The following is a 24,689-nucleotide window of genomic DNA, read 5'->3' on the forward strand; positions in this document are numbered from 1 at the left end:
CAATGTCCCGCAGTCACGATGTGGAGAGTCTCTCCTCTGTTGACACCTGAGCGTCTGGCTGCTAGCGGCCCCCCGCTGTGTGCTGACCACGGCGACAAACAGTTCTCTCTTTTGTCAAGATCACGGACTCACTCTCTGTGCATCCTGTAAAGATGAAAGACACAGTCTATGTAAAGCCGTTAACAAGCTGGACGACGAAATGACATCAGCGAAGAAGTCTCTGAACACTTTGATTGACCAGCTAGACAAGGAGGAGGAAAAGCTGAAACAGGCTATTGCTGATGTGGACTCACGTATCAAAGACGTGGACATCAGCAAAGATGAAGACATTGCGCAGATAGACAAAGCTTGTGACCGTCTACGAGCTCTGGTAGAGGATTTCCGTGTTGATATGAAAAAAAGAACTGAATTGTCTCATAATGAATCCATAAAAAACATAAATTCCAATAAGAACAAGTACGGCGAACAGCTGACACGTGTGACATCGCATAAGTACATCCTCCTTCGAGCCAAACAAGTGGCGCCACGGCCAGCACTGATCCACGCGTGACAAAGGCTTTGACAAGCAGGGTCAACAGCCTTGTATACAAAATCTTTCCGTTTATCAGTCCTTCCAGAAATGGGATACGTTGTGAAGATAAAGTCCGAGACATCGAGGAAATGTTGAAAAAAGTTTGACAGGATACATTTTTTCTTGATAATGAAGACAATATCTATTAATATGTATATGCACAAGAAAATGCTTCTCTTAAAAGCACAACATTTATCATCAAATTTCATTGAACAATTAAGGAATTTTGCTTTATTTTACTACAATATTTTGAATAATCTTTTTAAGTACTTGATGTTTAATCTCACTGTTTTTGCTATATTAGTATTTACAATTCACAAATGTAAAGTTTTATTATATAAATTATTTAATAGACCTCCTAAAGCGAGAAGAAGCATCGCAAGATGAGTTGTACATTTTATAACCCCGTAAATAACAGGTCATTTAGTATAATTGGTCAACACACCTGCACTTTGATAAGCGATCAGTATATGTCATCATCATGCCAGCATGACTTTGCTTTAGGATTTCAATATTCAATGGTATTTCTTGATATTTCTTTCTATTTGCCTAAAGATAATATTGCTACGCAAGCTGTTTCAGCATTGAAACACTGACACTATATATTCTTTACAGTTTGTTGTCTGCGTGGCACTGGCTTTGAAAAGAGTTTCTTTCCTTTAGCTGTAGAGCAAAACTATAAATTTGTCACAATTTTTTAAAATTCTTAATATTAGTTATGCACTCTTCCACTTGTCTTGAAATAAAATATTTGAAACATTCAGACATCTATTTTAAGTTGTGTGTGTGTTTGTGAGATTGATTGCGTGTGTTACCTTTAGGCAATCAGACTATATACAGTGGGTTTAATCGCCTTCTAAGACATCTTCTCGGCATATTTTGGGAACCATTGTTTACAACCTTACTATCAGTAGGCAATAAAAAAAAACGTTGGATAGAAATACTTATAGTAATAATCAATAATGAACGTGCAATTTACGATCACGCAAATCTCGGCTCCTAAGACAAGTGAGACACAAACAAAATACAAAGGACGGAAAGAAAATTAAGTAGGTAGACAATTAATACAAGATAATCATTCATGCAGAAGATTTAAGGAGAAATCAGGCAACAAACATTAGGGATGGAGAGTGTCATAAACCTGCAAAGGAAGACCAGTCAGCGGACAAGTCAAGTGACAGTTATCACAACTATTGACTGCTATGGTGATTGGTGTCAGGAGTGATCCTCGTGAAACAGATGTTACAAAAGTAAAGAAACAAGATCAAAGTACAGCGGGTAGAAAAAAAACACTATATAAATATATAAAAAGCACCAACACATTTCTAAAAACCTTCTCAAAGGAAATTCCCATGACAGCTGTCATATTATAATTAAAGGTCACGTGACCTATATCCCAATGTCATAGCACGGCCTGTCATCATAGCGAAGAAAGGCTCATAGGAAATCTGTTTTCGACTCTTTAGCCTGAAGTATTTGTCAGACGGATCCCAGTCTCACCTAACTCGTTCATCTGAAGTAAAGGTGAGTAAACTCTACTGTCTACTCGGTTACACCGCTTAACGTCTTCACAGTCACCGGGTGTGTGCGTGGCAGTGTGTCATAGCTTGGTGTGCCATAGCGTGAAGTAGGTCAGCCGTTGTGTAATGACATTCATTGCTAGGTATTCTCCTCTTCATCGACGTGTCTGCTGTTTAAACCCGCCCTCGCGCACAATTTTCGTCCATATAATCGCTGTAGTTTTTTTTTAATTCTTTTAGACGTGTACAGCGTTTATTTTAGTCAACATGTTGATTAGTTACGATAGCATGTGCATTTCTGAACAGAGTTACTTCCCTTGCAAAGAGAGGGAACTCTGTTTTGACTGAAATATCGTCAATTTTCCAGAGTACCCGGACTTTTCCACTAGAAAAAATGACGAGACGATAATTATACGAGAAATGTGCGGCTTGTTCCTCGGATTTTTAGAATTCTGGCATCATTTGTGAATTTCTATGAAAAGGAACAATGTGTGTGCCTTTCTTTTTTTGGTTTCAAAATATCAAACTCTGCTCCTATAAGTCTAACTTCTTGTTAGATGACAACCTGTTAAAAAAAAACTCTACTTCATCTACCCGATACTGTATGGATTACAATAATAAAAGTGAGCTCTCAAGCAAGGTTCAGGTAGATTGTTTCTTTTCTACACATTTTGATCTATCAATTATTCTTCTACCTCTTTTACTTAATTTTTTATAATTTTTTGAAAAACGGTAAAAATCATGCGTACCAGTGGGTAAAACTTCCTCTACCATAGCCTTCTTCTATGAGTCAAATTCTCAGTTGGCTTTAGCAGTTGGAACATTCTACAGAATAAAAAAAAGGCTTAAGTGAAACTACTACATAATAAACACTTTGGTTTTGCATAATTATTACTTGCCTTTTTATTTTATTTCTTTTTTGGCTACTTGTCCTTCTACAAAAAACTTAACCGTTATTGAAATCCGGACAGTTGTGAATAAAATCTGTACTTTAAACTAGCTACTGCAACTGGAGATGCTGTTTACATAAAAAAAGTTTTATTTTCCCTTACACTCACTACCTTTTGGTCTTGCAAATTACGACCTAAAAACTGTGCAAGGTAAGTTTCCTGATCTCCAAACAATGAATCTGCAAAACCTGTATAGATAACTTGTAACTATGATTCCAGGATGGCTGAGCCACACGAAAGAGAGTGTGCCGTGTGCACCAATGACTTCACAACACCAAAGATTCTACCCTGTGGTCATCTCCTGTGTCGAGAATGTGTCATTTCCTGGATGGATTCCAAAGCTGATGCCGGGTGTCCGCTGTGTAGATGTCCTATAGTAGAGCAGTCAGATGGAAGTTCGTCCGCCACTGTTGACGCCCTGCCGACAGACTTTGTGATGGAAGCGCTGGTGGAGAGCGCTCGTGTGCTGAGTAAAGATCACCTTTGTTGTGTGTGTGAGGACGTCAGGGCGGACTTCATCTGTATGCAGTGTCAGGTCATGTTGTGCTCAGCGTGTACAAAAGCTCATAAAAAACTCCCAGTGAGCCGCAATCACGATGTGGAGAGTGTCAGCACTGTGACACCTGAACGTCTGGCTGCCAGCCGCCCTGCACTGTGTGCTGACCACGGCGACAAACAGGCGGAGTACTTCTGCCGCGAGCACCGCCTCGCTGTCTGTTCAGCCTGTAAGGCTAACAAACACAAAGTATGTCGAGAAACAAACTATCTTGACAATGAAATACAATCAGCTCAAAATTCACTTATCGACTTGACAAAGATTCTAGTAGAAGCGGAGCAGAAGCTAGAGCAGGCTATAGGTCAGGTGACGTCACGTCTACAGGAAGTTGATGTCAGCGAACAAGAAGACATGGCGCAGGTGAACAAAGCATGTTACCGACTTCACAAGCTGGTGGAAGATTTCCGTAAGAATTTGAAGGAAAAGACTTGCACGTCACATCTCAAAATCAGGAATCCGTTATGTGACGTCAAGACTGACCTTTGCAACCGTCTAGGGAAGGTGACGTCACACAAACACATTGTGACGCAAGCGTTGGCAGTGTCACCACGTCCTGCACTGATACACATGACACAGGCTCTGACAGACAGGGTCAACAGCCTTGACTTGAGGTCTGACTGGCAACAAGAGGTGTGGGTGAAGCCCGTGTCAAGTGCAGAGAGCTGTAAAATTGTTGTAAGGTGGATACAACAAGAGCTACTGATGTTGGAGAAGCAGTGGACAGAGCCAGAGGTAATTTTTTAAAGCCTGTTTAAATGTTATTATGATTTAACTTTTTTGTCTCTTATTTATATCCTTTTTTCAAATTACATTAAAAAAATTCTTACAGTTATTTATTAGGGTTACGATTTGTTCATTTCTATACTCAGAGTAATTTAGAAATATTAAACATACTATTTCTTATCCTGTATGTAGTTTTAGCTGTTGTAGATATCGTAGTTCACTATGTATCTTGAAAATTAATGGACAAGGTGACATGAGCTTCAACTACAAAATAACTCAGACGTAAACGTTGTATATTATATTATTCGAAACCTTTAAATGCTTACTACAGTGTGAGCAGGGTAACGTTCAGCCTGCAAAGACATTGCGTATTTGATCAATTTTTTGTTAAATAACAGCAAAATTTTATGACAGGAATAACGAAATTGTGTAGGGACAAGTCAGGATCTTTGATTACGCGATTGACAGAAGTAAATTACTGTATAGACATGTATCCTTATCCTCGGCTGGAAATATGGAGGAATTTTAAGAATTATGCACAAATGCATTAATTTAAATAAGTGGTTTTGTTAATCTGTATTGTCTCATGTATAAATTTTCTACTTAGAAAAAAATCTTTTACAGACTACAAACAGTTGTTTCGATGTGCTTTTCATAGACAGATCATAGTTTTGCCTCGGAAAGGTGGATGGTGGAGACTCAGAGTATATCACACAACCTGGGATTGAACAGATGCAAAACTTTCAACGCAGTGTCAAAGTTATATTACTTGACCAAAAAGACCAGGCTAATTTTTTGGTCCATAATTTTTTACGACCCATTATAAACATCAAAAAAGCAATTGGAGAAAGAAAGATCCCGATCCTTCTACATTTTCTTTCTTATGGATTCTAACTCTTCTAATTGGCAATAATTTTTATGACATGTTAATAAGCGTCACTAACAAAGAACATACTTGAAGTTTGATAATTATTAGATATTATACAACAATATTATCTCTAGTTTTAACTGTTATACATATGTTCTTTTTATTGTAGATGCAAATTATGAATGCGTTTATTGTTTCTACCTCCTGCATGTTCATGTATTAAGCTTTACGCAGAATATTTAGCCATGTACAAATACAATTACACCTGTAATATTCAACCTAATAGCTCCCTTTTCCGTCCTCCTTGAAGCAAGTAGATACATAGTTTGCCTTTTATATATTTCAGAACTACTGTTTGGTTCTGAACAAACACAAAGCACATTCAGAGCATGTTAACTTGTATATTTTGTAACACCTAAAAAATCGTAAACTTGGTAGACCATTATTTTGAGTAAGGATTATATCACATCGTTTCAGTCGTCTGTTATTACATTATTATGAAGGGATTTGCCTCCATAATTCTTAGATTCCAGAAAGTATTTCCCTACACACAAACAAACAAACGAGCGAACAAGCAAAAAATAACTTGTAGATGGAAATTATTACAGAGCGTATGCTGCCTAAATGTTCGAAGTTTATTTTAATTTCCTTGTCAACTATATATATATATATTTTTAATCCACACATCCTCACCAGATTCTCTTAACGTGGGATAATAACACTCATATCTGAACATACCTTTAAAATATTTTTTTTGAAAGTTTAATCACTTTTACAAACTACACTCCGCTCATTGGTCCTGGGGCAATACGCTTACCTAACCCATTTAGTAGGGGCTAATTTCTTCTAGCCTTCATGGTTTATATTATAATTATCGAATAAAATATTTTGTGCCACCGTTTCATAACTACTAACCTAAAGGTTACTGTTGCAGTATTTTGTGATACAGTGTTCCTTGAGTTTTGTCAAACACGCAGAAAAATTTCCCTAAGCGGTGTCTGCAGATGTAAGCCATTCATATAACCTTCTCTTCTAATATCCAACACAAATCTTCAATACCAAACATTATAATCCTGAAATATTGCATGAAATTTAAACTCATCGATGCGACTAATAGTTTTAATTATTTACATCTTTATTGTTATAGATTAAGGATATCAAGTAAATAGCTGTGAGTAAATTTTATCAAGAAGAGACTGGACATTATTTACAGATAGATGCAAAGCCACCAGTCCTTGTGTTCAACGACAACTGCGGAACCAACATTCGTCTGACGAACGGTAACATTACCGCGGAGAAGATAAATAAACGTGCCTCCTCTAACGGGGGTGGTCGTGTCACGTGACTCTATGGTGCCGAAAGTCTTGTATGAGGTAAGACGACGATAACGATGATGATGACGACGATTAAAACAAACTATAAAACAAACATTTCAATGAGTCACTTTCCTTTCTTTGCACAGGCGAAAACTAAACAATTCTTTTGAGTTATTTTTTTTTAATACTTTACTCAGTTTTATAAAAACTTTGCGGATTGGTTAGTCTCAATATATTGTATATCTGGTCACGCTTTTTGTCCAATTTTTACTGAGCGTTGGATAACATGTAGGACATCTAGTCAACCTAATCCTCTGTCACATTTAGCCAAATCGTGACACTGTACTGTTGATGCAGGTCAAAGTTGACGAAGTAACAGCAACAGTGAACGCGTTATCCGTAGGAGTGACAACAATACCTCCTGAGCGCCTCGCTATAACGAGTTCCTTGGTAGACCTAGAAGACTCCAGCATCATCGGAGTCAAAGGGATCAGCCATCAGGAAAGCTTTGTGAGTTTCCATGGCTACAAGTGCAAAAAAGTGGCCTTGTGATTTGGTATCTATGTAATAATGGAAGAAAAGTATCATTTACTTTTCTGCTTTTCTTGAAAAAAATTTTTCTTTTAAAGTTAAGATATGTGATCTTCCGTTTTCTAAATTCTGTGGCATATGCTAGTAATCAAAAGTTAGTAAAATCCTTTTTTGTCATCTGTAATTGTGCGAAATTATCAGGCATCTCTTTTCAGGTGTTTAGCACGATAGGAGAAGATCTGAAGAGACTTAAAAGTCGGGAGTCGAGTCGGGGTCCTGGTGGACTCGTCAAACTACCTTCACATCTACATCGACGGACAGGACGAGGGTGTTGTATACCTGGCACTTCACTGTCGTTTTCGTTAGGCAGTGAAGGCAGCATGGTGACTTCTGAATCTGGATCAGGGACTAGTCTGGGTGGCTCTCTATGCAAGGTTTTTGTGTGGTTTTTACAAGACATCAACATTAATAAGAAATCATTCCAAAATTATTCAATTGACATTATTTATTATCCACAATTGTGGACACTTTCACATTTAATAATAAAAATGAAAGCACAAACAGAATCTATATAGTGTACAAACTAGTACAAATAAAAAAGTAAAAATAGGTGCCCGATACAGCTGTGTATGAGATTCCTTTAGATTGCGTTCTCTCTCTCACACACACACCACCACCACTCCCCCTCCCCCCACATACACACACAAAATAGACAGCAGAATTGTAAGGCACAACCTTCACATAAATAAGTCACAAATGGAAAGCAATGTCACATACCAAGAGTAAACAATAGTGCTAATATTATGAAATGTCAAGGTTGTAAATGAACCAGATTTTAGTAACACATTTTTATTAACAGATGTGTTTATTTTCATCATGCCGTTTTCTGAGCGCACGCAAAATAGGATTCATTTCTTAAATGCTCACACTGAGGGTGTCATTAGATATCAGTGTTTATGAACCCACAGTTCATTTTCAAAATAGGGTTGACAACTCTTCCACATGTTCCTCTGTAAAAGACTGCTTGTTGGGCCTCTAGTAAAATAGCTTCATTAATTGATAAAATTTTGAAACAGCCAGATATATGTTTGCCAAAATTGGGTCAGGTAATAATATACTTTGCCTTTATAACAGAAAATGGTTTGTGACATGTTCATTCACCCTTAACAATGTTCTCATTTCACAGTGAACAGCTATAATATGCTGGAGATTATTATTGGACTGTTATGGCTGTATTTATCAACAGTTTGTGCCTATGTCATAGTTGTGATAACAGAGGACCATTATAAAAGATCATGAAAACCTCAGTAGTGCACAAATGACAAAAGACAGTCATATCAGTTATAAATCTTCTTTGCCTAGAAATTTGTGATGATCTGTTGCTTCTTTCTCCAACCAATTTTTCATGCCTGTCGGTTATGGTTTATCTTCAAGGCACAGCAATTTGTATAAATTTTCTGTGGATCATTTGTGCTGTTAGATTTGTTAGACATTTTTCTTCTTTTTTTGGGGGAGTATGGTGTAAGGCTTGATGTAGGCTAAGCATCTAGAATCAGCAGAGGAATAAGCTTTAACCTTTCAGCTTTAAAGGAGCACTTGGCAATCATATTTGGTCATTTATGACTGTATTCAGTTTGTCTGCTGCAAAGCAAAGAATTTAAAAAATGCAAATAAATATAAACCAAATTTTTTCTGATGCAACATAAATAGCAAATATCTGATCACTTTTGGCAAGTTTTGGTTGAATTAACACTGCACATTGACAGTTGACCTTCTCATGCTTTCTTTATGCACAAAATGCACAAATGTAAGTATACATCTGCACAGTATTTCTCATTTAGAGACTATCATTCTGTCATAAGAACGAAGACATGTTTTCACATTTGAATGAAACCACACACACACTTTGCAATTATCCTTCAACTTTCCTCTTTGTCATATATAATTGTTATAAAACATTAATCTACTACATTAATTTAGTAAAATGTGATTTATATTTTATAAACAGCATAACAAATGAACTTGTACATATTTCCATTCAAATCAGCTGCAGTCTCTTCTCTGTATGTCCATTTTTGCCCTCATTCCTTTCACCTGTTTATAAATAGCTTGCACAAAGCATTTTGTACTCTAGTTTGGGACATGGCAGTGTACGAAAAGGTAGCCAGGATTGAAATGGAGCCAAAAAAATAAAGGTTTAAAGGAGAAAACAAGAAAAAGTGCATGGCAAGAATGTGATTTCCAATGAAGTTGACAGTAACATTTCCAGTTTGGGGTTATTGTTTTTCATTTTAATTGGCACAGCTGCCTCTGGGGTCATCTGGAATGTTGTTGACATCTGCAAAAAGCAGAAAAATATCAGCTTTGTAAAAAAATAAAAAATAAAAATCGAAAACTAAATAAATAAAATGAAAGACCAGTTACCATTTAAAATAAAATATGTGGGCACTTTTTCTCTAAAGATTTTATTAAAACAAAAATAAAATTTGCTGAAACAATATAATGTTTCAAAATAGTTTACCCTTGGAAGTCAGTTGCTAAAACCAGATGTATTGTTTTATACCCTAGTCAGGAACAGTTCTAAATAATTCATTACCTGTTAATGTCAGAAATCATATTTGCTTCCAAATTAAACCACCACCTTAAGACTATACCTATCTAAAACAAATTGCAGTGCATTTTTGAACCCAGATGAAAAAAAAACCATTTCAAAACATTTTATTTATTTAATCATAACAAATTTCAAAATGACATGACTTACAAAAATCAAACAAAGTAACTCCTAAACATAGGTATATCATTGACCAGCTACAGCTCGTCTTGTTCGTTTGGCAGGAGATGCTTGTTCCACTTCTTCCTTCCTCTTCATGCTCCTGAATAAAGAAAAGCTAGTAATATTGTGGAGATGCCACTTTACGTCTTTTTTTCAGTTCAACATATTGAATGTGCATGCAGGTCTGCATATCCTTCACATCTCTAACAGTTGCACTCGCACACAAAATAAAAATTCAGCATTGGTCTGCATGATGATCACAGATTTTTCACTTTTTAATCCTGAGATGCATTAATAAAGTATGCTGATTTATTTGTTGATAGGGAAACTTTCTGAGCAATGGTTCAGTTTTTTAAATGTATTGTACAGGTATGTTGGGGTGGGAAAGGGGTAAAGCAGGGCGCTTAGGTTGGTTTGATTGGTTTATTTGGTAGAAAATTGCTTCAACCTTGCAACGATTTCACACTATATGAGGAGAGGGAGACGGGTTAGGAAACCGGATTAATCAGAGAAAACCCCCGATGCTTGTCCGCTACAACCCGTTTAACGGATATTTCTCATTGTAGTCTACCCGTATGTAGACAGGTGGACCTTAGCTACAGTCCACCTGACAGTGCAGAAGACATAAAGCTTTGCCCACAAATTTGCATTGAAAAAGAAAGTAAGGAAGAGAAAAATGAGTGACAGATTGAGAAGAAAAAGAAGAGAACTACTTTTTGTCTTCATTTGGCGTGAACACGTGCGCACGTGCATACAGAATCCATCACACACTTCATGCGCAGATGCCGTCTCGCCCAACCATCAGAGTCTGGTTTCTGAGATACCCGATAATTTTAATCCCTACATCAGCAGTGGGTTTGCGTGTTTGCTACAAGGTTTTTAGGGTTTTGGCCAACTTTCAAATACTTTTGCAAAATGCTTTCAAGGCTTGTCTGACATTTTGCACGTGCACATCGTTGATAAGACATAAGCTGTAAGTAAGAATTAATAGTTTTTAAAAAGAGTTAGCTTGCTCTAAGGAGAAGAACTATAATGGACAATCGTCATCTAGTGATTTGTGGTCTCACATCCATAGTTTATTTCCAACCATTGAAATCTTTGACAACTATGGTTACAAGATTTATTTAGCCGCATAAATGAGATTTGTGTACAGGTAGGTGCACATCATGAGAGTTGAAAGGAAAGAAGCGATACCTACGATGCCTACCGTGTGCAGGTGAACACGGGGTTAGTCTGTTTACCGTTCAACCAGCAGAAATGGTGGGCATGATGCTGGGTGAGCTACTTACATGTCCTTCATTAGCAGTGCAAGGGAGGTCAGATTGATTCAAAAGAATCCTTTGCTGCAAGTAAGTTTGTGTTTTTCTTTTTTTCGGGTCACTCGAAAATTCTTTTTGGGGGCAGATCGTGACACACCCTGATACACCTTGACACACCTAACTTGCGACTCATCGTGACTCGAACCCTACAGGTTTGGGTCAGAATTGCTGATCCCGAAATAAGGAAGTATTTTGGAGTGATACCCTTTTCTTCGAAAATGTAACTCTTTAATTAAACAAATTTGAAAGCATGCAGTATTCTGGGATTTCAAAAGAAACAGAACTAAAATCTCGCCTCACAAAAGTCCAGCGGTGACCGAGTTGGTGGCTGGTCGGTGGATCGTGGAAGATGAGTTGCGATGTGCAGAGACCCATGACTATGCAGGGAAAGCCTCGGGTTCAAATCTCGTCGTGTGACGCTCTCTGTATCTGATTTCTTGTTTGTAGGGTTAGTCCTCGCTCTGTCCTCGTTTTCTGGCTTCTCCTAGTACAGAATCACCTGTAGGTGGAAGCACTGAACCGCCAAAGCAGCCTCTAACGGTCTAACCCAGGGATGCACAACCTACGGCCCGCGGGCCATATCCGGCCCGCGACGCGGTGCCATCCGGCCCGCGAAACTTCTGCCCACAGTGCAGGAAATCGGCATGTTAGTAATAAAAGAAGACCTTAAAAAAACGAAAAAAAGGAAGAAGTATTTATCCCCACGTAGGGGCGTCTCTCAATCTTTTTTTCGATGGACGAACATTTCGATTCAGTGCTCCAACTTCGTGTCTCTACGTTGAGGCCGGACATTCAGAAGTTGGTTTCGGGAAAACAACTTCAAATATCCCACTAATTACTACATAATTAATGGTAAGTACAACTTGTTTCTAAAAAAAAAAACGGTATCTGCTCTATTTTTTTTTTTCCTTTTTGTATTTTTGCTGCGAAGTGGCCCGCGATACGGTTGTCCAAAATGGATATGGCCCGCAGGCCGAAAAAGGTTGGGCATCACTGGTCTAACCCAACCTTCACAGCGCAGACATCAACGCTGAAATTTGTCTGAATACGATAACCGACAGAACCTGTAGTAGTGATGCAAGCAAAAAAAAAAAAAAAAAAAAAATAAATAAATAAATAAACACACAGAAAAAGAAAACAAAGAAAAAAATCAGAGCTCGACTCGCTTTCTTCTATTTCCCCAGGGTTGTCCATGGGACATATTTTTCTATCCCATCCCATTGTCGCGATCTCCTTGGGGAAGAGCCCGTGGAGATGGTGGAGGTTGTGATTCCGTCCCTCGGTCTATCACACTCTCGATACCTCTACCAAATCACGTCGACATTTACCGCGTGCCCTCACACTAAATTGCTTATCAATTAACACTTTTAATTAGCTCGAGCCCCCAGCACGCATAACCCCAATGAACAACTCAAGGCAATTTAGTGTATAAAAGAAAGTTATTAATCATCGAGAGGATTATACAAATTACATCAAATATAATCATACGGTCGTTATCTAAGGTGTCCCGTTATCCTAATTGTTCTCCTCCTTCTAGTCCAGATATCTAATGAGCCACGACCAACTAATCTTAATCAAACTACACACTGCACACACCACACACCACTTATCTTTACACACAAGTCTCTAGTCACGTGAGGGCCCTCCTTGATTGACGTCCTGGAATCTTCTGATGTCTTCCGTCGTTCGTGTCGGCCTCTTTCTTCACGCGCAGAGATCCTGGCACCACCGCGTGCCTACCTGTACCTCGTCCCTTAGGCCGGACTGCTGTCTCAAGCTTAACAGCGCCTAACAAGGACCAACGCTTATCTCCAGCCTCCCTCTACTGTTTGCGACCAAACAGATGCTGGAGATGAAGCGTCGTACACTCTGCGACAGAGCGGGTCTTCCACACCTCTGAGTCGGTTGTGCTGCAGTTGTCACGATTCCCAGACGAACTCACAGCAGAGAATCTGAACAGCCTTGAACAGATTTCGGCTACAACCTTCCTCCTCGAGTGCTGGTGCGAAAGACCACGAGTCTTGACCGATCACCCTACTAAATCCTCATCTGCGAGGATCATCCTCTCTCACGATTGGTCAACATACTCTCAGTCTTACCTTCAACCATTCTGTTAACTAGCTACAACCAATCATACGTAGCTAACACATGATAGACAGGTGGTCACTCTGGCTTATTCCAGCCCCAAACTACACCCCCTCTTTACCCCCTCTCACTAGCAATGTGGTCGGCGACTCCGGCGCCGTCCAGTTTGGCTTCCCATTCACCCTTTGTCCAGCGCTGTTGTCATGTCTCAGGTGTCGCGTGACCGCGACGAAGCCAGTCGAACTTCAACTGAGCGCAGACCATACACAGAAATGACAAAGACAAAATTCACGTAACAAACAAAACTAATTTAATAGCCACAAAAATAATACTGATAGGAATCAAAAATCAAACATTCCACACTCTCACATGAACAAATATAGATCAGCGCGAACAATCCAACAAACAAACAAAAAAATAGATAAATTAAAATAAGACAAATCAGTTGCCCTGTGCACAGGCTAATCTCAGTCACCGTCTATACAATACATCACCCGCACGCACTGCAGGGTGACAGTTAGAAGTCCGTTGAAGATGTCCACAGACGGCAGCCCGCCCTCTGGCCTTGCTTGCCGCTCTAAAGACGTACCCCCACCCCTCTGTCTTCTCGTCCAGATGCGATGATGTGGGCCGGCCACTGGCCACGAAAGCTCCTGCTCGAAGATTCCTGCTCTAGGTGTTCAGTCGAAAGCCTTTCCGTACACTGATGCAGCAGGGTCGCGAGTTCACTCGCCGACGAGATGATGATGATGGTGCAGGGTGGACGCTCGACACGATGACGGACAGCGATGCGAACAAAGGATGTGAAGACACGGTGACACGAAGGAAGAGCGAAAAACAACAACAGGTGGAAGAGTGAAGAAGAACAAAAAATAATAAGCCTGTGGATAAAACAATTCTTACAATCAACAGGCGTGTCCCGAAACTGCTCAATTTCTAAAACAATATTTTCACACCGACACATGTATCTGACCATCGGACTAATCCTAAGATTCGTCAAAAATCTAATGTTGATCTTACACAAATCCATACAACGGGAAACGAGTACGCGCTACAAGCGTCGCGACCCGGCAATCACGAACGTTAACCTAACAAAGTACAAGTCTTGCAATTAAACGTCGGACTATGGCTTTGAACATAAAAAGATTCTCTCACTTACACTTCCACCGCCATCCAAAGGCCCCTTACAGACTAGAATGGTGTGGAACCCGACAGAATGGGTCTCTACTCACCCAAAACGGCTTGTGGCAGATCGGTCGATACAAAACGAAAAACTCTGACTGTCATGGCCACGGTCCAGCACCGTCTGTTACTTGATGACGACTACCCATGACGTCAAAAAAGGAAGAAGTAAAATGACGCATCAAGGAAGCTGTGCGCGCGCGCGCAAGACGTAAGACAAAGAGGGGACAAAAGCGTGAAGACAACACCTAACGATGGGCTAGCTCAGTATGGGAGGCATACAAGGATGACAGCACAATCGCTGACACGCGACATCAGGTGTACCGCGGACTTCTATAATTAACGGGCGTAGGCTGACAATGCTCTCTGAGAAATCCCCCTGTACCGACACTACCATCCCGCATTCCAATCTGACCTTGGTCTATGTCCGTCATGATGTAAGCGGTCCGCGGTCACGGCCTACTGATTCCGGGGGAGAATGGTGAGACTTCCTGGCCCTTTGTCCCCCGACGGTCCAGTGCCGCCAAAGGCCGGCTACCCGTCTCGCAAACACCACTTACAGTTACCCATTCAACTCCTGACAGTCTGCTTACCAGCGCGACTGCCTGTTTCATGGAGGGGACAGAAGTGAGACACCAACACTATAGCCCTATACTAGTTATCACATGAAACCCATCCCATGGCAATTTATGCCTGTCCCATCCCATCCCGTGGCAATTTATGCCTGTCCCATCCCATTCCATCTCAAGGGATTTCCATTATATAATATTAATATGGAATACAGTTCAAATAAAATCATTAAATTTATGAAAGTTTAGGTATAGTGTCTACTAAATAGGACTACATGTACAAAGAGACATGCAAAACGACAAAATTTATTAACTTTTTTTTTATTATGATTTACACCAACAAAAATAAACATAACAATGAAGGTGGATCTTAAACAAGACATAAAACATTTCCCATGCCATTGAGCATACAACTATTTCAATGTCAGCTATCACTGACATTCCCTAGTGACTACACATCAGTTTTACACAATTCTTAAATTTATATACCTTTTTAGAGGAAAAAATTATTATTACAGTGCTATATATGTTGTTCCGTCATTGACTGAATCTATGATGTCACACCTACCTGTATTTCACAAATAAGAAATTATGAAAGTGAGGGTGTGAGTGTATATGTGTGTGTTTAAAACATGTCAATTTGGCATCATGCATAATCTATACCATAAGTGTAATCTGCTAATGAAAAAGGGGAGTAATTGCATAATTTGATAAAAAAAAACATCAATAGCACATAGTAACACAAGTTTTGAAATAGCAATGCTTTGTCTTGACAAATATAAGGACAAGAAATGAAAGTAGACAAATATTCTGAAATCTTAAGACAAAACTTACGGTGTCCAGACACTTAATCCCCAGACACTTAATCCCCAGACACTTCATCCCCAACGCTTCATCCTTAAAATGAAATTTTAACTATAAAAATTATAAAACCAGCGAAAAATTTAACTGCAATTCAAATAATTATTTTCATATAAACATCACAGTAAGTTTTACAATTAAAATAAATATTGAAATACATTAATAATATTTAAATCATGCTATTAACTGTAATGCATCATGTATATCAATACCGAGTCTTATTATTTGACATTGAGTTGTTATTTCCCCAAATGGGGAGTGGATCGATCCTGGTCGTTCTGAAGACGAGGCCGACCCGATTCGACGAAGTGATCATCATCAGTCTAAATCTGAAGTCCTCCACTGGAGGACGTATCAGATCATAAGAAGACTGATGTCAACTTTTGGGTGGGTTCATTTCGAAATGGCTGGGAAAGCCGGATGCCGTGTATGCCTACAGTCAATAACGTGCAGAACACTATAGTCTGGCTTTTCGCAATATTCGGGTTGAGCAGCATAGCTTGCAAATTAAACAGCTTTTAATGTAGAAAAATCTATCATTTTTCCTAATAATCTAATTATGCATATTTCTTAAATGGTGCACCATATTTTGACATTTATTTGTCACTAACAAAATAGAAGAAACACCGAAATTAAAACGGTACTTATCTTTTCTGAGCATAAACAAGGGAAACAACCCTGCCCTCAGTACCTTTAGTACTTATTAACTAGACACAAACGAGAACTTTTAGATGATGACTATTGATGGTGGTGCATGAACAACTATTGTGGAACAATGTTTTTAACAAAAATGAAAAAAGTGATGTATATTTATATTAAAAAAGAGAGGAAATGAGACTTTATTTTGCTGATGGAAGGTATGATACTGAAATGAAGATTATGATGATGATACCAGTGAAGGAGATTGGGAGAGTGAGGAGAAAGACGGACAGGCAAACGTACAGAGAGAGAGACACACACACACGCGGATACAGATTACGAATACCTGACATAGAATTATTATTGTCATGTAATTTTCATTATTTTCTCAATGTTCCTTCAGAGTGCAGAAAGAAAATCTCCAAGCTTGGTAATTGTTACCGACATGCCTACTTAATTTTCTTTGTAACACTGTCTTATTTTATGCTCTGTGAACGAATTCTATGATAAGAGGTGTGTGTCACTTGCAAGGCTTACCTGTTCTAGTTTTTATTTCTTGCTTTGTTTTTCTTTTCTCTAGACGAGATAGACAACATAGACGGCATGACTCATTGTCATTCTTAATTGTTTCCCTTGTTCATCGTGGTGGACTTTGATATTCGCAGTTCCATTTACCTTTTGAAGCTGCAATACAGAACAACAGTCCACGCTCGCACCACATTGCGGTCACGTGCACTGTTCATCCCCGCACTCCTCTTAATTTTAAAGAATGAAACCGAAACAACAAACTTCATTTTCTCCCCTCCTTCACAAGTCATGGGCGCCTGGAAGGTATAAACATGTTATCTAGGAATTGACCCAATGTCTCTACTCATGAGACACCATTGTGCGAAGTAAAATAACCTTTAACATTTTGATTTGTTTCCTATCATGCAGCAGGCAAACAGGTTTGCACGTGATGCACATCTCCTGCACGGTGCACGCGCGTTCACTAGCAGACCAAGACCCGTTATCCTAAGAAAAATATGACGACGCAAAGGTCAACTGCATGTTTAGCTTGAACCAAAGGTGGAAGGTAGCAGAGGAGGCTGAAAGCAATGTTGGTGTAGGTTTTTGAAGGCAAAATTGGTTTATTAATTAATTATTGCATTAATTTCGCATGAAGTGGTGGCGCGATAGTCTTGGTGATAAAAATCTAACACCAAGGGAAATGTTAGGCATGCATTTCACTCCTTCAAAAGCAATAAAATTCATTTCTTAGCGAAGTTTTTGTCTTCTTTTATTTTTGTTGCGTTTTTGTTAGTTGTGGTCTGGCATAGACCACTCAAGACGGTCAACCACAACAGATGACGTCATCCCTTGGGGAGTTGATTACTCACCTACCCGTACCTTGGAGGGAGGAACATAAAAAGAGGTTATCAGGGACGTGTACCGTGTACAGCAATTCGTGTTTGTACAAGAACGGGCCTGACAATAGCACGAACATTAGTGAAACACTTGACTAGGAGAAACGAGGCCACGTGGACTGGAGATAATTAACCAGGCTAGGAAGCTAAGCTGAACAATAGAATCTAGTCCTGAACAATAACAACTACAGCTGCAAGAAATGTAAGTTTTAAAAAAGTAAAATAGTGCAGGTGCGGTGTCGTGACCGGAGCGTGACCATTGTTGTAACAGCAGTCACGTGTTCTGTAGATCTAGCGACGTGACTGAGATAATGGCATCGAGTTGTGACACTAGTGACGTGACCTGTGTGCTGTCACACTAGCGACCTGACCTCTGTGTCGTCACACTAGTGACGTGACCTGTGTGCTGTGACACCAGCGATGTTACCTGTGTGTTGTCACACTATACTGTGACCTGTGTGCCGTCACACTAAAGACGTGACAAGTTTGCTGCAAACTAGCGAAGTGACAGGGGCGGGTAAAACATGTTTGACAATAAGGACTACTACTTTTATTCAAGGAGCTGTCCTAACATAAACAACAACAGCAGCTACACAAACGAGGGTGTGGAGGAGACAGAGGACGGGAGGGAATAACAGCGTTTTTAAGTTTCAACCTTCGTGTCTCCCCCCTCCTACAGCATCCTCTTTGGTTTGTTAAATCAGTGCTTACTTCGGGTACCTCTGGAACAATTTTGTTTTCTTTAAGTCAAATTAAAAGACGACATAACACAAAATAAGCTTTGACCCGTAGAAACAGCTTCAACGAATGCGATTGCTCACATTATTTGTTTTCCGGTGTTGTTTACCTTCAAACATTAGTTTGACAGTGACAGTCAGCGAGAGGAACATGACAGTGCTTCCTGTACAACAGACTGATGGACTTTGCAAATGGTAAAGTTTCTGTTCCCAAACATGTTTTGTTCCAAGACTGCGAAGAGGTTCACCTAAGTAAGCCCTAAGTAATGTTGAACATTGTTGCGCCTTTCTCACTCAGCTTGTGCACCTCTGCTCTCATATTGTCAACGCCAGTTGTCTACTTTCTTCTATGAGGTTTTCCTCCGAGAAAAGCTAATATTTCTCTTTTTTTTCTGTCTCTAATGACTTCATTTTAAAAAAAATAAGAACAAATTGTCTAGCATAAAAACAAAACAAGCAGTACTCCTCAATTTTTTTTTAAAAATTGGTTTTTAATAAGCTTCAGTAAAGAGATTGCTAAACAACTATCAAAAGCAATAAGTATATACAAAACTGTGTGTGCACGTGCGTGTGGGTGTCAAGTGCTATTGTGATACAGTCAGAGGAAGACTGACTATTCTATATTAATAGTATTCAATAAAATACGTGCAACACCTCTCTCTCTCCGTAAGATAATTTGTTGATATTAGCTTTGTCTGACCAAACTAAAATATAACTGGTTCTTCATACGTACATCAAACGTTGTTTTATGAGTTGAATTTTTTTTAAAAGTGCTAAAAAAAAGCTTATTACAATATCAGCTTGCATTATCATGAACTTGAATCTTCTTACATAATTATACAGCATTTTCTTCTTCCCCAATAAAACAGCTGGCACGTCGTTTAATCGTCATCGGAAGAAATAAATAAAGAAAAGAAGAAAAAAAGCAAGAAAAGCGCAATACAAGAATAAAAAGATGGAAGAATTAAGATACAAATCAAGTGACATGATCTGTTTAAAAAGAATGTGGAAAGAAGTTGAAACAAAGTGTCCTCAGGGTCAGCTACAGCCGATGGTCGTTCTTGATCATGTGGTCTTCTACCAGACCTCACACTTTTTCTGTGGATTCATGGGTGTTCCCACGGGACAGTTGAAGACTTTTCCAAAATCTTCACTATTCTGAATAGATCCTAGAACCCTGTAAGACAGGAAGTCGACCCCATGACAGAGCCATAATAATATAACAGACAGACAGACGGTTGAACGAATGGACAGACGATTGAAATGTCAATTTTCTCTCTATTGTGTTTAATCATTATAAAAACTATAATAGTCATAGGGACGAACGACTGTATTCTAGCCGACGGCCCTAAATTACAGTACACTTTTCGCAAATTGAAAATAAATATATAAATACATTACCTTTCTTCGTTCTTCGGGAAGTTGTAGAAACGCTTTCATTCCGAGCTTAATTTAAATATGGCGTTTTGACAGTTTATTGCCGAGCGAAATCGTCCACCTTGCCTCACACGATCAACTTCTCTGGCCTGTGCCATGTTCTTTACTAACATCAAGTTACGAAAGATAATTCTAACCGACGAGGTATTTTCCCTTTGTACGAAAGTGAAGTCTCTCCTTACCTATCGTCTCCACATGTACCCGTTCAACTACCTTGTGACAGCGCGTTCGCTCGACTCGTGTAGGAAGCCGTGCAGCACCAACGCTACAGCACTATTCCTAGCTATCTCATGACAGTGTGCACTCTTACGACAAACGTGGGAAAAGACCGTCTGCACCAAAACATAAACATAAATAAATAATGAAGTAATAAAATTTACAATATTTTCAGACAAAAACTCCTTGAGCATGATATCAGGATTGGGTTTCAAGAGGATGAACCCATGTCCACATCTCACCTTATGTAACCTGGACTGTGGACGTGGTACCTTAGCATGAACGCACGAGCACCCGGCACTGCATTAATGCACCAATTCTGGAACAAAAACAAAAGATGATATTTTTATTTCTTTATGCCAGGCACAAGTGTAACACTGCTACAGGAGTTTTTTAATGTTTTTGATAGTAAGTGAACAAAACAGGAAAGAGAGATTAAATGCCAGTAATTCACGGCTGAAGGAAAAAGATTGAGCCCAGGAAGCTGTCTACTAAGGCCGAGCTGTCTCATATGATGTGTATTCACAGAAAATAAGATAAAACGACGGCAGCTTATATCACTGACTTGTGCAAAGCCGATAAAGAAGATCTGGTTCTGCGAGTACGGTAGTGTCGGGTACTTGTTCTCTTCTTGGCCTCTCTCTGTGATAACACTGCGATATGCCTGAATAATGCAAGACATTAGAAACTCACATTGCAGGACAAGCACACATGCGGCGTTAACTCCCCCTCCAACACACACAAACACGCACGCACGCACGCACGCACGCACGCACACACACAACCCATACATACCCCACCTCATTGTGGGTAGTTTTCGCCCTATTATTTCACACCAGCCTTATATAACCTAAATACAATATTAACAGCACCAGCCTAGTCTGTGCACATGGAAAAATGGTAAACTTGCAACGCAGCTGATGTATGTATATATATCTATGTTTGAACATGTCTGTATGATGTACGCATCAGGTTGGAATGTCAAACCTCGCTTACTCTTTATTTAGTGCCACCAAATTTTTTATATCTCATGGTAGACAAAAATTTTCCCCACCCGATCATCCCAAACACACATACACACACATTTTGTGTTACTCGACGAATGAAAAGAACCTACCCTGAAGGCCTTTTTAATTCCTACAGAGTCCGCGATGTTTTCATCTATAGTCTGGCGGCCATCGACCTGCAGGTAGTCGAGCGCACACACACACACACTCAGGTTAATAACATTATGTGTATACTATGACACAATCCTATTAACTCTATCCGCAGGTTTATTTAAAAGTTAGAAAACATTGATTGCTTCAGTCTATTAAGAAGTAAAACTGTTTTAGAAAAATGAACTTCCAAGAGTAAAAATAGTAAATGTAGATGTCAGCTTCACTAGAATTATCATCTCATTTTCAGTAGCCTCTTAATATATTTAATTTATTCTTGCTTTTTAGATTATCAAATAGAACACATTTAGTAAAAGTTTCAAATCTTATTTGCTAAATTACTTTTTATGGCGAGCCCACACGACTACTTACGGTCATATTCAGCTCCTTGTCCACGAACTGACTGTACTGATCCACCATGCACTGAGTTCGACTTTCGAAGGTCTTTAGATCGTCCTTTTGCCACCACTGCCGCAGGTTACCTTTCTCGTCATAAGTACTACCTGTAAATAAAATGTGTAAACAACAGTTGATTAGATTTCCCTGTAATCATTCAGTTTATATTTGATTAGAAAAAGGTCAAAGTGTCACAGATGTGTGTCTTGGCACAACAGTAAAACGAAGAAAGTGAGGGAAAGGTTAATTTTGTTTGAATGCAGGATGCCAGAGGCAGAAAAGTGACTTACTCATAGCGGTCTGAGGTGTTCATGTTTATAAAAGTGTTCATCAAGACTGGGCGAAAAAGCATTGAGAGGACCGGTGTACCCCTTACACGAGTGTGTGAGTGTGTCCTTAGATCAAGACGAACCCTCCTGTCTGGATAACCGTTTCCCGTGTTTTATTTCTTATGATTTTCTTCTGTTAAATATGTTTTGATATGCATCCGTGTGTGAAGCGGATATCGTGGAATCAGCGAGCACGTCTGACACCACAAAGATAACACATGTAAACACCACCACACCAGTGAAGCATTTGCTTCTCTTCTCGTACGCAAATTTGACTCAAATCTTACAACAACAACAACAAACCCAAAAAAAAAAAAACAAACAAACAAAAACCTAAAAACAAAAAACAACTTCGCACAGAGATTTTTTATCATACAGACCCTTTTCTACGGGGAAAAAAATATTCGGACTCTCCTGCAACCTACTCTTAATCATGTTAATACTGTAAGTAAACACAAAAAGCATGTAGAGGTATTTGAGAATGTCGACGACCTGATCTCATAACATAACGTACAGCTTGTACAATGATAACGATAATTTAGGCAAGAGATTCATTAAGAAATTTTGGAATTTAATCGTCTTCAGTTTTGTATGTGGAAGTAACGGTATTCATTGGTAATAAGACAACACTTTATTTATTCCGGAGGGTAATGCGGGGCATGACAGCGAAGATAACGAAGAATTAAAAAAAAAGAACATTTCATCGATCAAACTGTATTCATCTGAATAGGTGGCAGCTGTCACACTCGTTTTGGACAAAAAATAAAATCAAATAATAATCCAAAAACAACAACAAAAGAAAAACAATCGAACGAATCGATTTGTTTACGCGACGCCCAACGATGCTGGCTTTGATGTTCGCTTTGGAGCCTGGCCAGGTAATGTGAACGAGAGCAAACAAACTGATAATAAGGAAATAAATGTTAGACTAGAGATGGAAGTACCTGATCTGATGATGACAGCAGGTGAAAGGTGGATCCTCTGGCTGCAGGCTGAGAGGCAGCGTGGACTGATTCTGTTTGTTGTCACGAATTCCCAGCGGCGTTTAAAAAGCGATGTGGTGGCCGCGCTCTGAGGGTCGAGATGTCACGTGACTGCAGGCATGTCACGATGGGGTCACAGATAAGCCTACGAGGGAGGAGAGGGGTTGCGGGCCGTGAAAATGATGTCACGTCTCTCGAAGGGGAAGAAGGGAAGGAGGGATCGACTAACTAAAGGGAATTTGTTCCAAGGTTGTAGTAGGTGTGTTATTTGTAAGTCGGTCTTACCTCACAGGGTCGCGACGAATTGTGAGGGCTGATGTGTACCCACATCGGGGTTTTTTTCTCCTTCTTCGCAAGGCCCCCATCCCTCCTACCCAATCGGGTGAGTGCTTGTCTACTTCTAGATGTCTGCTGTGACGAGTCTCATGACAGGGCTATACGATGGTCTTAGTGATAGAAAACAAACACTGAGGTTATCATTATTATAGCATTCTCTCTACAGATTCACTGCTAATCTAAAATAAAACAATCATGTTTTGTATTGTCAATTCGCATATACAATGAAGTAGCAAAGTGATGCAGCTCTCACATACTTTTCCATAGTTTCTTTCGAAGCTTAACAACAACAAATTATGACAATTTTTTCTTCAATTGGACGTGTTGAAGTACTACACTAGATATGATCAGAATTATCCGACATTTGAATCTTGATATCACCCCAATCCACCTAGACCTCTGAAATAATACTCTAAACACTTACCTTTTAATCCTGAGGCTGTTTGCCTCAGAGTGGTCGGAACCGGTGATGTGCTATTCTTGTCATAGAAAGGGCTTATAAAACAAGCAAAATTGATATCAAATCACAAAAGCGTGTCATGATCATGATTTTTTTGGAGTTGTTTGTAAAAAAAAAAAAAAAAAAAAAATGAAGCAAATGACACAAAAGAAGAGAAGCACTAGCGATATCTTTCTTGGGGCTGGTTTTTGTTTTATAAAAGCTCTGTCAGAAGCATCTGCTTCTCATTTCAATGTATCTTCTGCCTTTTGGAGGATGCAGACACTTCTCCGGTATGAGATGCTGCAACAACAACAACCAAAAAAAAAATAGAGAGACATGTCATTACACCATACAGAGGCAGCCTTGGCAGTACGCGGGGCCCTGCGGGGCAGAGAGCCACAAGTGTAGACTATATACTGTACAGGGACATGGGGTCATGTTTCAAAATAACAATAGATGAATATGTTCATGTATAAAGTGAAACCGTGCAAGTGTGCTAGCAGCTCAGAGTTAAAACAGAGCGATATCGAGCAGACGACAATACAATACATCAAGTTTTGAGTGCATCATGTATATCAATACCGAGTCTTATTATTTTATTATTTGACATTGAGTTGTTATTTCCCCAAATGGGGAGTGGATCGATCCTGGCCGTTCTGAAGACGAGGCCGACCCGATTCGACGAAGTGGTCATCATCAGTCTAAATCTGAAGTCCTATCAGATCATAAGAAGACTGATGTCAACTTTTGGGTGGGTTCATTTTGAAATGGCTGGGAAAGCCAGATC

The 24,689-nt window shown here is 39.3% G+C and overlaps 2 protein-coding genes across 5 annotated transcripts; one reads left to right on the forward strand and one right to left on the reverse strand.

The window, feature by feature from the left end:
* Positions 1-1,959: 1,959 nt before the first annotated feature.
* LOC112574672 (E3 ubiquitin-protein ligase TRIM33-like) lies at positions 1,960-9,373 on the forward strand. The gene is made up of 5 exons (XM_025255888.1): positions 1,960-2,095; positions 3,261-4,329; positions 6,402-6,561; positions 6,862-7,014; positions 7,251-9,373. The coding sequence occupies exons 2-3, from the start codon at positions 3,262-3,264 to the stop codon at positions 6,531-6,533; spliced, it is 1,200 nt and encodes a 399-aa protein (XP_025111673.1). The 5' UTR covers positions 1,960-2,095; position 3,261; the 3' UTR covers positions 6,534-6,561; positions 6,862-7,014; positions 7,251-9,373.
* Positions 7,526-24,029, reverse strand: LOC112574675 (neprilysin-1-like). Of its 4 annotated transcripts, XR_003101477.1 has the most exons (9): positions 23,410-24,029; positions 23,086-23,269; positions 21,789-21,919; positions 21,377-21,442; positions 20,825-20,923; positions 20,502-20,578; positions 11,428-11,611; positions 9,797-9,908; positions 7,526-9,373 (listed from the first exon to the last, which is right to left on the reverse strand). XR_003101477.1 is itself a non-coding variant. In XM_025255896.1 (8 exons), exons 3-7 carry the CDS (start codon positions 21,834-21,836, stop codon positions 9,833-9,835), a joined length of 366 nt encoding a protein of 121 aa, XP_025111681.1. In that variant the 5' UTR covers positions 21,837-21,919; positions 23,086-23,269; positions 23,410-24,029; the 3' UTR covers positions 7,526-9,373; positions 9,797-9,832. The 4 variants fall into 4 exon arrangements, 3 of the variants coding, with proteins under 3 accessions (XP_025111681.1, XP_025111680.1, XP_025111679.1); XM_025255896.1 differs by lacking the exon at positions 11,428-11,611; XM_025255894.1 differs by lacking the exons at positions 7,526-9,373; positions 9,797-9,908; positions 11,428-11,611 and adding an exon at positions 17,016-19,783 and having other exon boundaries at positions 23,410-23,570; positions 23,885-24,029.
* Between the last annotated feature and the right edge of the window lie 660 nt (positions 24,030-24,689).

Source organism: Pomacea canaliculata, linkage group LG11, assembly GCF_003073045.1.
Source record: "Pomacea canaliculata isolate SZHN2017 linkage group LG11, ASM307304v1, whole genome shotgun sequence".
NCBI classification, from domain to species: Eukaryota; Metazoa; Mollusca; class Gastropoda; order Architaenioglossa; family Ampullariidae; genus Pomacea; species Pomacea canaliculata.